Below are 15,289 nucleotides of genomic sequence, written 5' to 3' on the forward strand. Positions count from 1 at the left end.
CAACACGAAGTGACTCCCCAATGAACTCGAACTTGATGACGCCGATTGGGAGTCGCGGCGCACATGTTCGATGGGTTTCTCAAACAAACAACAGGGTTTGTCGTACAACTTGTTTGATGGGGAGATATGTGGACTAAAAAAATATTTATGGCTAGAAGATAATAAATAATAATAAAAGGTAACTTAAGTTCGCTGAGTTGGTAGATTAGACAGGGTATATTTGTATATTTTTACTTATAAACTATAAAAAAAAACTATTAAAAAAATCAAAAATTATTAAAAGTGAGAATATAAAAAATATTTACAAGCGATCGCAAACTGTTTTTACATTTTTCTAAAATTACTTTGCAATCAATAAGAAATCTCGTTTGAAATTGCGAGATGCATTTAAATTTTATTGATGTTATGAAATGAATCAATAATGATTCAATTATTCAATTGTTTCTGATATTACTTGCTAATTTCTGATTCCTCAAAGTTTTGTTGGTTTCTCTATGATTTAAGCAATAAAATATGTTTTTTGCTGTACGTCATAATCAAAGAGGAGAAATCAATCTGGCTTCTAAGAAAGTTAAAATTAAAATGTCGCTTAAGCCGTGATAAGGCATCGCGATCTATGTTGATTATTAATATTTATCGCGCTAATATTCATTGGTGTTTTTGTCGGAAACATTTGCTTTATTATTTGTTAAAATTTTAAAATATTTTTGTCCACAAAATGTGCCTAGAAAACCGAAGAAAAGCGTGCTTGGCTCTGAGGAACAAATTCTATGAAAGCATTGGACCAAAAATTGACTTCGAGATTTTGAGGAATTTATCTTTGAAAATGCGATTATATAAATTTTTTTTTTTATTTTATTCAATACAATATTCCGTGTATCCACAATCCGCGATTCGGTTTTCCAAATATTATTTAAATATGGGCGGTCCATTAATATTGCGTTCTAAAAATCGAACAATCGACTATCTAGCATACACCCCCAGCGGGCATGGGGTAGAATTTACCAGCGGTAGGTATGCCTGTCGTAAGAAGCGGATAGCCTCGAAATTTCAGCATAGTTTTTTCAGAAATAGCGCTATAATACTCAGCTTGACTGATATTATAGACTTCGAATGAGATTCCTTCTAATGAAAAGAGATTTGAAGTTCAAGCGACAAATGTCACCAGCCAATGAGTTTGATGGGTGCTTAACTAGTAAAAGCTACAAGGTCTGACCAAAGGCATAAGTCTGATACCACAGTTAGCTCTTGGGACTTCGCTCCAATCTGCTCATTGGGTTTGGGCCTTAGGGGGAGATTCGTGGTGACTGTGGTTTAAACCTAAAGTCAGGTAGAATTGAAAATTGAGTTCAGTGTAGAGTCGCACTGCTGGCGGCAGACGGACCCACAGACGGCTTTCGGTCAGGCGTGAACCCGTCCAAGGTGAAAAATGTGTCCCTTCCACTTGACCAATTGGAATCGATTTTTATTGATTAATGCCCTTTCTCAGTCATCTTGTGCTCTGTAATAGGGCGTTCTACAATTCAAATTCAAAATGACAACATAAAGAAGATAACGAATCAACGTTGTTGAAATATTTACTTTCTTTATATTAGTCTCTTCAATCGCTCCTAGAGTTTATTCAAACTAAAAACCACTTAGACCCCAAATAAATATATGGTAAGGCAAATACTAGAAAGCAAATATTTGCGAAGTGGCAGAAATAGCACCTGCTGTGAGGTAGCTGGGATCAAAGGCATTAACTGACAAATGACAATCTCCAACCACGTGCATGCTAGTAAATATGTATGTATGTATTATATTATATCTAGTAGTATTTCTGAAGTTGCAGACGGGAAACACACTTATACAAGTATTTACTCATAAACACAATATACGAGAGAATTTAGATGCAAAAAATAGAAATAGAATATAATAAAGCAAATTATAAAATAGAAATAAATAATTGAAATAAAATGTTTAAAATAAATATTGAAATAAGTAAGGGAAAGTTAGGTTTGAATGGAACTAAACTCTTGTTAGTTGTAAGTGAAGGTTTTTTTTTATCGAGTTTTATTAAGCTCTGATAGAAGCGAAATTATTACATTCGAGGGCTAAGGGAATATATTTCTTACATTTTTGTTAAGAATATATGTACTTCATACATCATAAATTCACTGGGAGAATATAATGCCCAATTCCACCTATACTTGGTGAATCGTAAAATTGATAGTGCGGTGTCACGTCCATAGTTCCAGTTTTACATTCGGCTTTAAGAGTCACAATTAGTATGAAAAAATAAATAAAATTTACTTTAAACCGATATTTCAAAGGATTGGAGTTTCAGCCTTCTAAAGTGTAGTCGCTCAGTTCAATCAGTTTATCTTTAAAGGCGTTTTTTTTTTCAAAACTAATAAGTGGGCTGAAAATTTCGTAGGCTAACATAGAAATTTTTTTTTTCATAAAATTCGAGGGCGATACAAGGATTATAGCGGTCAAAAAATGTCATATTTCTTTCCAGCGAGCATTTTCTTGAGGCCCTGAAAGTAGGAAATAGTCACTGGTGGCCAGATCTGGAGAATACGGTGGATGCGTAAGCAATTCGAATCGCAATTTGTGAAGTTTTGACATCGTATTCATTGATTTGTACGTTTCTCATTTTGTTGCGTTGTCTTTATGAAACAGCACTTTCTTCTTCTTCAAATTGAACCATTGTTCGCCATTTTGTCCTTCAAACGCCTTATATCCTTTCAAACGCAATGTTAATGGTTTTCCCCTTTTGATGATAGTCGATGGATATTATACCACGGGTATCCTAAAATACGGATGCCATAACATGGCCAGCCGACTTTTGCGTCTTCATATGCAATCAACACGGCCTTGACTCCGACGTGAAAAGAGAGCCTTGTTTCAGCCATTGTCATGCATGCAAAAACACGCTTTTAATACGATTAAAGAGCTTCAAAAACTACTCAAAATCGGCAATTCATTGGTGTTTTTGATGGACTTTGAGCTCACGCGGCACCCACTTCACACAGAGCTTTTGCATACACAAATATTCAATCACAATATTTCTAATACCTTCCGTTGATATTTTTAGAGTCTCGACTCTCTCGAACAACTTCATTACGGACATCCGAAAATATTTTGGGGACGTTTTTGACGTTTTTGAAGGTAACAGTTAAGGCGTCCATTTCCTTCAACGTCCTCGGTGCTTATTTCGCCTCGTTCCAATTTAGCAAATCACTTTTCAACGGTTGAGTTCTCTGGTGCAGATTCAAAATAATGTTGATCAATCCAAACCTTGGTTTCAACAGTATTTTCCCCCATAAGGCAATGCTTCATTAACACACGAGATTCCTCTTTATCTACTTTTTGCGAACAAGTTGCTTCACCCAAAATGTTATATCTCATGAACTAATAGTTCGTAAGCCAATTTTTCGTATCTTTTAAATGTACGGGCTGACTAAAGATCATATGAAATTAATATTAGAAGTGTTATACATCAGCTTACGAACAGTTCATTTGTTATATTTTTGAAATATGCTTGAGTGATTACTCGGAGACAATTATCCGACTTCTATCGAATTTTATTCTGTAATATACATATACATATGTAGTGCTCTAAACAATGATCATGGGGGTTGCGAATTTTTTAATTAAAAATTTTTGGAATATTATCTAAGTTTTAAAATTATAATTCTTAAATTTTGAATCGCAACATCTTGGATAAAAAGTTAAATGTTCAACCTTCCAAGATGATTAGGATTAGGAATAGAAGATTGAAATTTTAAAATTTAAATTTGAATTAATTAAAACTTTTTATATTTCTCAATCCGGTATTTAAGATTAAACATTTTAATTGAATGCAGATTTTCGAGGTTAAAAAATAAAAAGAGTTTTAATTCAAATATTAATACGATTATTTTTTAATGCAAGGTTGCAAATACCCTGACAATCACCTACAAGTTTATTGAATGAATTTTGGCAGGTCATAGGCGAACTTAAAATTTTAAAGAAATTGATCTTTTAAGGGGTTACATAGGTTTCCTAGGGTAAAAGCAGCCTTTTTTCAACAATTTTTTTCATATAAAAAATTAAATATTTTATTAGATTATTTTATTTTTTTTAGATATTTTACACTTTTGACAAAGAAATTCTGAAATTTTTGGAAAAAAATATTTTAAACTCTGTCATTGTGACGCCATTACGGTTGAAAAAAAATGCGGACGCGTCGGCAGGATAACTCATTACAGCACACGTGACTTAGAACTTGGACGAAGGAAAAAAAAACTGAAAATTGGATTTTTGGCAAAAATTGTTTACAAAAAAATTAAAATTTCAGTGAAAACTTCGCGACATTTCTGTTTCTAGTAGTTGTAATTGAAAAAAATCTTTCGTTCAAATCTTTAAGAATTATATCTCAAAGGCCGGTGTAAAATTTCATGAAGATCAGTTTTGTAGTTCTCGAAAAATCTTACCCACCGACTTCATAAACATAGCTTCGAGAAAAACGCGTTTAAAGACGGCGCACTTAGCCTAGCTTGCATCGATCGCACAAGTTCTCAAGGATGTATCTCTGAACCTATTACTAGGATCAACTTGAAAACCCATGTAACCCCTTAATTCCCAAAAAATCTTTTTTTTTTTAAAGAGTGTGCCTCTCAATGTTCGTTATATATATCATAAACACATATATAAAATATATATAATAAAATGATATTAACAAAAATAAAATTTAATTGTTAATTTTAAAGCAACACGATATAAAATATTAAAAAAATAAAATCTAAAAGGTTTATGTTAAAATAAATAAAAACACAGCTTTGAATCTCCTTCAAGTAGTATATTTTTTTATTTTACGCGCATTTTTGCGACAACTTTCGCCATTTCTACATTACAATACAACTTTTGGTTTGCGTTAAGTCATTATTTTGTTCACTTTGTTTTGCTTATTGCATAGAAATTAACTTACTTAAATGTTTAAATTAAATTTAAATACACACATACACGTAATAACGGGATTATACAGGTAGTGTTGTACAGTTAATTGCAAATTCGCCATAAATGTAGGAAAAATATCTTATTTATGCTGGTGGCACACTGATACCAAATCGGAGGTGTGAGCTTAACAGCTTAAGACTAACGGTTATTGTGTGTCAGTGTTTTAGCAACTAATATGCATATTTGAGGAATATGTACAACAACAAATTATGGTTGCATTGGCGTTGCAATCACACCAGACAACGTACAACATAACGGTATGTAATTAGTTTATTTATTATTAATTTTCGAATAATTAAATCGTTAAGCTTGTTGAAAGCACGCAAAAGATTATTTTGATTTACGAATCAATAGAAAGAAACTAAGTAAATAATTTATTGGGTTTTTATAGCTAAGCCGAGGAATTTCACATTAAAACGAGTGCAAAACGAAGTGATTTATGCAAAGCGTGTACTGTTAGACCATTAACAATTAAATTGTGTCAAAGCATAAGTAGTTCCTTATTGCTTAAGATAACTAGTTGGCATATATTTTTGTGGTTTTGCATATGGTTAGGGGTGTACTTAAATGCATCGTAAACAATTAATATTACTTTTTATTACTTTTAATATTAAATTTGATAAAAATTTAAGTGCAAATTACAAGAAGATAATTACGGTTGCAAATGTAAAATTAAACCAAAATTCAATAACAAAAATTTTATTAATTAATTTTAAAAAAATTTAAAAATCTAATTAATCAAAAATAATAATTAAAAAATATTAATTAGAATTAATTATTATTTATAAATTAAAATATAGTAATTTAAAACATTAGTAAAAAATAAATTAATTTAAAAAATTTTAAATAAATTAATAAAAAAAGAAATGTTTAAATAGTAAATGTAAATAAATAAAGTAAATATTTATGCGAACTTTCTTAGAAAAAAGTTAAAAATTAAAATAATTGTAGAAAAAAAATTGAAAAGAGATTTACTAAAAAACTCAAAATGTAAAATTAAAGCAAAATTTAGTAAAAACCTTATTAATTTTTTACAAAAATGTAATTTATAAAAAAAATAATTAAAAAACCGATATATAAAGAAAAATGCTTTAAAAAGATTTTAATTTAAAACTTTAGTAATACATTAATTTAAATAATTTGTAAAATTGAATTAATTAAAAATAATGGTATTTTTTTAGTAGTAAAAGTAAATAAGTAAAGAAAATATTTAATTAAATTTTATAAAAATATTTTTTATAAATTAAAAATTAAAATAATTATAATTAAAAAAACTCAAACTTAATAAAAAAAATATCAAATATAAAAAAATATAAAAATCATTTAACAAAAAATTAAAAAAAAAATTAAAAAATAATAATAATATATTAGATGAAGGTAAAAATTAAAATAATTGTACTAAAACAAAAAATTAAAATTGAATAAAAAATAATTAACATAAATAAATACAAAAATTATTTAACATAAAATGTAAACGTGAAAAAATAATAGTAAGATTAGAACACCCCTAGTGTGCACATTACTTAGTTGTTATTATTCACGTTTTGTATAACAATTAAAAAAATATAGGCAGCTTTCTTGCATTTGAAATAAATTAGTTAAAATAAACACATTAAAAAAATATTTTAATAAAGAAAAAGTTTAAATTCATTAAAAAAAAATTAAATATAGAATAAACAAATTAAAAATATTATTAAAATTAATAAAAAAATTAAAATTAAAAATATTTAAGTCAACAAAAAATTCTAAGTTAATTAAAAGAATAAGTAAAATAAAACAATTAAAGTAAAAATTTAACTAGAAAATATAATAGATTAAAAACAATTAGGAAATACAAATGACTTCGAAAGTATTTAATTAAACAATAACTTTAAATTGAAATTAAAAAAAAATTTAAAAAAATAAGAATAAGTAAAAAGTAATCAAAACAAAAATTTAGCTCAAAAATGTAATATAATAAAAAATCGTAATTAAAAAAGTAAGTAAATATAAATGAATTAAAAAATCTTAATTAAAATAAATTAAATGAATTTTAAAAATGTAAACATAAAATAAGAACACCCCTAGTATGTATACATTAATTAGTTGCTATTCATGACAGTACATTGCGTTTTGCATAACATTTAGAAATTTGTAGCTTTCTTGCATTTTTGTTACTTTGCTTTGGAACGAGAGTAAATACTTTATAATATATTTCTTTGCTTGTGGTAATGTGCGTTAATACGATTTGCTTCTCTGGCTGTGAAAAACGTGAGCAATAATTTCTTCTTTTGAATTGTTTGAATTTAATTTATTTATTTGTATGATTTATCTGTATAAGCAACACACAACATAGAAGTGCATTGAGGAATGTTTGCAACTTTCTTAAGTGTGGAAACAGTTCATGTGTTCTTAGCAATTCTTGATTATATAACATATAATTAGTAGTGAATTGGTAGCCAACGTGAGAGTGAAAAAGAAATATGATTTTAAAAATTTTAGACGAATTATGATCATGAAAAAAAATTGTTGCTGCTTCTTTTTTAAGTGATTACATTCATAAGAGATTTTACAATTTTACAAATTATTTTAGCATTAGGATTATGGCTATTAGCATCAGAAAGGTTTTTCGAATAAAAAATAATTATAAATATGTTTCATGAAATTGCTTTATATTTTACAATAAACAACATGCTCAAATTTTCAATCGAAATCTCAAAAAGTAGGAGTTACAGTATCAGTCTATCTTCGGCGCGTTTTTCTCAAATCTACACATTTCAAAATTCAATTCAAACTTTTTGACCTACCAATTTTGGTCTGCTCGAATTTCGGCAAGCAAAAGACGACAAACCGCGAATGAGAAGCATCTGGTTGCAACCTGCCGATACAGAGAAGTATTTAGGGCTCATCCTTGACAGGAAGCTTCCATGGAAGCTTAATATCGAAAAGAGATCAAAGAAGTCGTTTATTGTCTTCTCTTGCTACAGAGGCTATTGGCAAAAGGTAAGATCTTTCACTGAAAGTAGTCCTCTGGCTCTACGACCCTATAGACAAACCCATATTGTGTCGTGGAGGGCCCTAGAAAATAGCATGTGTGGTACACTAAGGTCCACTCCAACCATGACGCTTAATGCCATTCTGCATATAGTGCGCATAGATATCACCGGAAGGCTCAGAGAATCTCGTTTTCTAAATGAACACTTGTCAGAACATTTGGAATTCCTTCCACGCTCTGACATTATACTGGATCTTTTGGATCATGGAGTCGCCAAACCAAAAACTGGCGGCTTTTTTCCCAAATACCTGCGAGAAAGCTGTGGGTGTATAGAAGCCGTGGAGGATAGGGACAGTTAGCTTATTTACGGATAGGTAAAACTAAGAACTAAGAAGAGGGGTGTTAGATGAGTAGGGTTAGCAGGGCATGAAAAGAGGTGGTTAGTGTCAAGCTGAGGCTTGTTGCACGCTGAATATTGTATTTTTGATATATCAACTATCTATGGCAACTAGAGCTCTTCATTTGCAATGGGTGGTGGTTTGGCTCCAATTCACATTCAGGGAGTTGGTGAAGGTGTTAACGGCTCCACTGTGAGTGCAGGTCATGTCCAAAGTTTGTTGTGTCCGAAGTCTGGTCGGCACATTGTTTTATGTCGTCCACGTAGTTGAGAAATGACCTCTTGGTGCTCCTAGGAGGCGGCTCCGCTCCAAGCCGGTGACTGCAGAGATGATTTCTGTAAAAGCACCACAGCAGAAACTGCTTGAAGAGGAGTTCATTATGCTCCTTTTAACCTCGTTTGAATCGGTAAGTTTTTAGAATTAAATTTGTTCCTATACTTTTACAGTCCCTTATGGATTTTTTAAATGCTTGACAGGGTGCTGACTGCTACTGCTTGTACTAGCTGACAACTGTAGGTTTCCAAAGGTTTTCAAAGTTCAAAAAATCTGATTTGTTTAACAAAAAACGATTTCATGACAGTAAGAGGCTAAGGTACATAATACTATGGTTGGCAAAATTTCAAAGAAAATGTGATTTTATTTAAAAATTACTTTTCATTTTAGAGTAAACGAATTAAAGATACTTTCTTTATCAGAAAAAAATGTTATTTTTGAAAACCAATATTATTACAAGGTATGAGTAAAAAATTTTAAATTATTTAAAAACCAGTATATGCTACTAACTTTTATAAAAAAAAAAATAAAGAAAAACATTAACTAGCCATGCCGAATACATGTATGGATGTCTTATTATATGGTATTTCCAGTACTTTTTTTTAATTTTATTTTCATAATTTTAAAATGACTAATTTATGCTTTATACTTTGTATTTATATATGTATGTTTATATGTAGATATTCGTTTCAGGTGCGCTTAATAATTTCCCTGCATTCTAAATTTCGAGAGTTGCACTCTTAGGTCCGGCTCGGTTTACTATATAATACACTACGGTGTACATACTATACATACTTATGTATATATGCGATCGCGTTCAAAAATCGTTAAGCTACGACACACAAATGCCACACACACTTCACCATTTACTCTTCGCCTGTTTTCAAATAAAATTTCAGCGTCATTTTTCAATAAAAGTAATGTTTCATCAAATTTGTTTTTATGTAGGCTGGCATGTATGTATATGTTTTTTGCCTTGTATATGTATGTATGTATATATAAAATTACTTGGCGCTTCAATATACATATGTATGTACCAGTATGTATGTCATTATGCGCGATACCAATAAATATTTGTTATTGTATGTGGCTATTTCACATAATTGTATATGGTTATATATATTTATGGTTGTAAATATGTAGATCTTCAAAGTTGTTTTTGTGCACAATTAATTACAAATTTGTAATATTCATATTTAGATATTGTGCACAGTGGTTTTGTATTGAGATACTGAATTGAAAATTATGCTGGAAATGCATTATACAGTTATACATAAATATTCATATTTGAGTTTTCACTACGACTATTTGCAGCTGCGCGCGGCCAGCATTTTTTATGTTTTTTGTTTTTATTTATCACTATTTAGTATATCGTTGCTTATATACTTGTAAACGCTAAGTAATATAACATTTTAAAGCTTATTTTCCTCGTGCGCACGCCTTACATGTGTATATGTATATATATATGTATATATATATATATATATATGTACATATATAATATATTTTTGAGAATTACTAGCTCCTCTTTAATTGGTCAATAATTTTTTTTTTTATTTTATTATCATAAATTTTGTATTATTTCTTTTTTTTGTATAAAACTATATCAAAAAATTTGATAAAAACCTAAGTAAGATACGCTATTTAGTCAAACATATAGTCACGCACATTAAACTTTAAAATATTCATTAAAAGTATACCTACTACCTAAAAACTACACAATTATGCAATTTAGTATAAAAAACGATATAACAAAGTTGTTTAAAAATACACATATCCATACATGCATATGTGTGTGTATAAGTAACTACATAAATACACTATTACGTAAATATAAAATACGTAATTAAAATTGTATATAAAAAGCTATTGGCACAATCAATAACATTATTATTATTTGTTTTTGTTTTCATGCGTTGTCGTATGCACACTGGCACTTCTACAAACATTTATATGTACGCTGTGTGCAGCTAGTTGCCGCAGCAAACCGTTAACAACCAACAATTATTGTTCTCTTCCCGTTTTTTTTCTAAATTTTTTGTTTAATCAGCGCGAGGTTTGAGCGACTACTGCTCACCTCTGGGCATTATCACTCTGCTAGTGGTGGGTACGCAGCTGTCAGCCGCTAAACTTGTATTATCCGATGCAATTGCATGTTGGTCCGTTGGTTGCGCAACATAAATTACATAATTGTAATATCAAAGTTCATCGCTCATCGGTGGATGTTCCTTCACGTACTCCTTGGGGAAGTAGCCGACCTAAAATAACAACATCAAAGTTTTCAAAATTAAAAAAAAATGTTTTTTCAAATATTGAGTGATGACTTTCGAAGAATTATCAGAAATTAAAAAAAATAAATAAAAAAATTCAAACAATATATATATGTACATATTTATATTTATTTATTATTAAAAGAATTAAAAAAAAATATTATATACATTTCAAAAATTTAAAAAACAAAACAAAACACAAAATAAAAAAAAAAAAACAATATTATATACATTTCAAAAATTTAAAAAAATATTAAATTAAAAATCAATATGATTGAAATTAATAATATGAGTTAAAATGGAAAACTTTAATTAAAACATAAAAATATTGTATAATTCATATATGTATGTATATTTACAAAATATTACAAAACAAAAAAAAACAACAAAATAAAATAAAAATTAAATCAATCAAAATAAAAAATCAATATGATTCAAAATATCAATTAAACTATAAAACTTGAACTTAAATTTAGCAAAAAAAAATTGTATAATTTAATATATTTAAAAAAAATATTATTTAAGTAAAAATAATTTAGCAAATTATTGCAAAACTAAAAAAAAAACAAAAATAAAATAAAAATAGTAATTAAATTAATCAAAATTAAAAATTTTTTAAAATTAAATTGAAATTAAAAATATTAAATAAATTAAAAAATTTAAATTAAACTTTCCAAAATATTGAAAAGTTGAGTTCTTCGATTGTCATCACTCAGTTAAAATATAATAAAATAAATCCTGCTTATACCTTCTCCATTGAATGTTGCTTACTTCAAAATAAAAGTCCTCTTTCATACAGCTACTATTGAAATTAAAAAACATAAAAGCCTGACTTGATGCTTGAAAAACTCAATTCCATAACCGTCAGATCAACGTAAAAGTAACGAATTCAAAATTTTGTTCGATCAAGGACTGCCAAAATTATTTGGGGAATGTTTTCTGCTGCTATTATCTTAACTTATTGTATCTTTCTGCCGCTACAATAACAACAACTTGCTTGCAAAATCTTTATATCATATTAACATTATGTAGAATAAGTTCTTCACAGCTTTCTCGACTTGAATTTTGTTTGAATTTTTTGTGTATGGCTTGTAGTTGCTCCGTAAATGGAAGACATGACGAACTTGACTCCAATCGGCTAAAGAAAGAGCTATTTTGTTATAATTACCAAAAATCCTATTCAAAATAATTACCTTTTTGAGACTGGTAATTGCTTTTTGGTTGATTAGATCTCGGTCTTAACCAAAATCAAGTCGACTTCAACCAAAAGTCCAAGTTAATTTGGTTTTTCTTGGATGACTTGTGAGTGATTTTTTTCTTGATTTTGGGATTTATTGTTTTTTTCACTTTACAGCACTAATTATCACCACACGAATATTGGATAGTGCAGTAAGACTGCCGAACCGACAAGATATTGTAAAACTAATAGGTTATACAGTTTTTTATTTGACTTTTGATTAATCGCGAACGTTTAAATAAGATTAATTGCGCACTTTTAGTCAAGTGCCGCCCCAAAAGCTTGAAACTGGAAACTAAAAATGTTTTTGGTCACTTTATCGTTCCCGATTTGGGCAACTAAAACAACAAAGTTTTTAATCCAAGCCTTTTTAGAAATTTTCAAAGCTATAAACTGTTTTTGGCCGCTTTTACTATATATTTTCGAACTAAAGAATTGTTTCTTAGGTTTTCATACAAATCCCTACAAAAATTTGTACGCAAATTGATCAAATTCCATTGATTTATAATTTTCATATAAAGAGCTTTTATAGTCGTTTGAGAGCTATGTAAACTTTACTTAATGTATAGCTCGCCAATCTCCTGTTTTTAAGTGGAAAGTTACTAGTTTTTTTCTTGGCAATACAACATTTTCGAATAGCACAAAAGCTCAGCACAAATTCTTTCTTAATAAATAATATGTAAATGCTGATAATTTTTTCAAAAAACGGGGTAATAAAAAATAAACAAATAACCTGCGTAGATAAAGCATTTCTTTTAATAAATCAATGCAAAAAAGGGGTCGCAAATTCTACAAATTCTAAGCAAAATTCTACTTGTCATTTAGAAACCGAAATAAACTCTGACACTTACCGTATCACCAATTTTTCCACGCCACCAACCTTTGCTGTCGCCATCTTTGCCAATAACCAGCACTTGGCAGCCTGTCTTAAGATGTAATTGGTTGCTGCCTTTCGGTTCGAAATCGTAAATAGCCGTGGCTATCACTTCGCGGAAGGGCCACTGCAGCGATTGATTCAAACTAAAGGAGATTTACGAATAAAAAATTGTGGTTAAAGTAGTTTAAAGATATATCATGAAAATATAAGGAAAAGCGTAGGGCTAGAATGACTAATGTGCTAACCTAACCTTACTTTTTGTTTTAAAAAATCTATTATTTTAGTACATAAAACAAAAATAAATATATATACCGTCGGAGCAAAAAATAAATGAGGCAAATTAGCTAAATTTAACACCTCATTTCCTGAGTCGCACAATTAGCAATAACAACATTTACCATGGTGTTGCTATGTTACAAATTCCTCGAGCTTTTCCAATTTTTCCGACAATTATAGTTATGTTCTACTCACCCCGCAAAATTTTCACCCAAATCGTTGCGTTCATAGTATGAAACCAGTTCGACAATAGTTTTGAAATGGCGGCGCGACGACAGACAATAGAGCACTGTTTCGCCATCGGGTTCTTGGTTGATTTTCATGTGTTTAATGACATGATCATCGGTTCTGCAAACAGCAATGGAGATAAAATAAATAAAAATATTAGAGATTGTGGGCCAATATGGCAACACTCACTTCAAACTCAGCGCATACATGGTCTCATGTGGATTGGATGCACCTTGAGGCCGCACACGCAATAAATATGTGCCAACACGACGATTTTCTAAGCGTATAGCGGCGGTATCGCGGTCCATTGTGCCAACAAACCTGAAAATATGTTAAATAATTACATGTTGTGCATAAAATAAATACTGAAATAGTATTTATATTCATGTATTATAAAATTTGTTAACTAATTTTCTTACCAATTGAACTCCGACAACTGACGATCACAAACAGGCGGCGGTATGCTTAGAGGATTCTGTTTGCAGCGGCCCGTTGACGATATGCAGCCTTTATGTACGGCAATTTCACAGACCTTACAGCGATAGCCCTGTAATAATTACAGAAAAAAGGAAAATTAATATATAAATTGAAATATATACACGTTTTTTTACTATGAAATTCTCACATATAGAATTTACAATCAAATCCTCACCTGATGTATACGTCCTTTAAGGAACTTCGAACAGTGTCTGCATGTCGTGGCCGCATCGAAGGTATAAATTTCCATTTTGTGATCTGTATTGCGGCAACCAGGTGGGTCCAAGTTTTCCCTGCATAAAACAGAAACAAATAATTTAGTAATGTAGTTGTCATGCCAAACTCTCGCTCCAGTTACATTGCCTCTGTGAGCGCCTTGCGCCATTTATCACGTTCCGGCTCCGATTTCAAGTAGAGCGTGAAAGCAGTCTTGCCCGACTTGCGCGCCAACAGCAGTTGACACTTGAAACGTGTATCGCGGCCCAAGGTACGCCGCGTATGACTCTGCTCCACCCGATATTCGGAGAGATAGTGCGAATCACGGTATGTATACTGCATATCGCCCATTTTCGTATGCAACGGCTTCACCAATATAAGTATTTTATCGAAAACGAATGCGTAACGTAATTTTGTTTTCTGATCCTCATGCGCTTTTATGTGCAATTCGCCGTCCAAGAGGAGACGACCGTATTGCAGGAGATCGTTGGTACCGTTTGGCAGCAAATGCAAATCGATTATGCTGTCCTATTGTAGAGGAAAACAAATAAAAATTATTAGAAAAAATTTTAAAAAATAAAGTTAAAAAATGATTAAAAATTAAAAAAAAAAAAAATTAAAATAATAAAAAAAAAATTTAATATAAGATAAAAACAGATACCACTTCCATAAAAAAATATTTAAAAAAAATATATAAAAAAATATTTAAAAATGTATAAAAAATAAAAAAATATAAAAAAATTGTAAAAAATAATAATATATCTCAAACTATATAAGAAAAAATATTTTTTATTTATTTATTTAAATATTTAAAAATTATATAAAAAAATATAAATAAAAAGGTGGGTAGTCAAAAGAAAATATTCTTACTTTGACTTTCTGTATGATCACTAAGTGATCGGAATCACGTTTTACTTCGTTGATATATTGAGATACGTCGATCATTGCCTCTTTGGCACGCTCCAATGCGCGGTAATCCTCGTGCACCTATAATTAAGGGTATTCACGATATTAGACAATAATATTCAAACACTTTATATTACAACTATAAATTATATTTTTTTAGTAAGTTTGTTAAAT

At 29.8% G+C, this 15,289-nt stretch overlaps 1 protein-coding gene across 1 annotated transcript in view; it reads right to left on the reverse strand.

The window, feature by feature from the left end:
* Positions 1-10,335: 10,335 nt before the first annotated feature.
* LOC120773964 (protein vav) overlaps positions 10,336-15,289 on the reverse strand; it is a 70,357-nt gene continuing 65,403 nt past the window's right edge. The window contains exons 8-15 of the mRNA XM_040103200.1: positions 15,080-15,196; positions 14,352-14,737; positions 14,169-14,286; positions 13,936-14,063; positions 13,706-13,837; positions 13,484-13,636; positions 12,987-13,155; positions 10,336-10,886 (exon numbers count right to left, since the gene is read on the reverse strand). Of these exons, the coding sequence (XP_039959134.1) occupies positions 10,827-10,886; positions 12,987-13,155; positions 13,484-13,636; positions 13,706-13,837; positions 13,936-14,063; positions 14,169-14,286; positions 14,352-14,737; positions 15,080-15,196 (1,263 nt within the window). The 3' untranslated portion in view covers positions 10,336-10,826. The remainder of the gene's footprint in view (positions 10,887-12,986; positions 13,156-13,483; positions 13,637-13,705; positions 13,838-13,935; positions 14,064-14,168; positions 14,287-14,351; positions 14,738-15,079; positions 15,197-15,289) is intronic.

Source organism: Bactrocera tryoni, chromosome 4, assembly GCF_016617805.1.
Source record: "Bactrocera tryoni isolate S06 chromosome 4, CSIRO_BtryS06_freeze2, whole genome shotgun sequence".
NCBI classification, from domain to species: Eukaryota; Metazoa; Arthropoda; class Insecta; order Diptera; family Tephritidae; genus Bactrocera; species Bactrocera tryoni.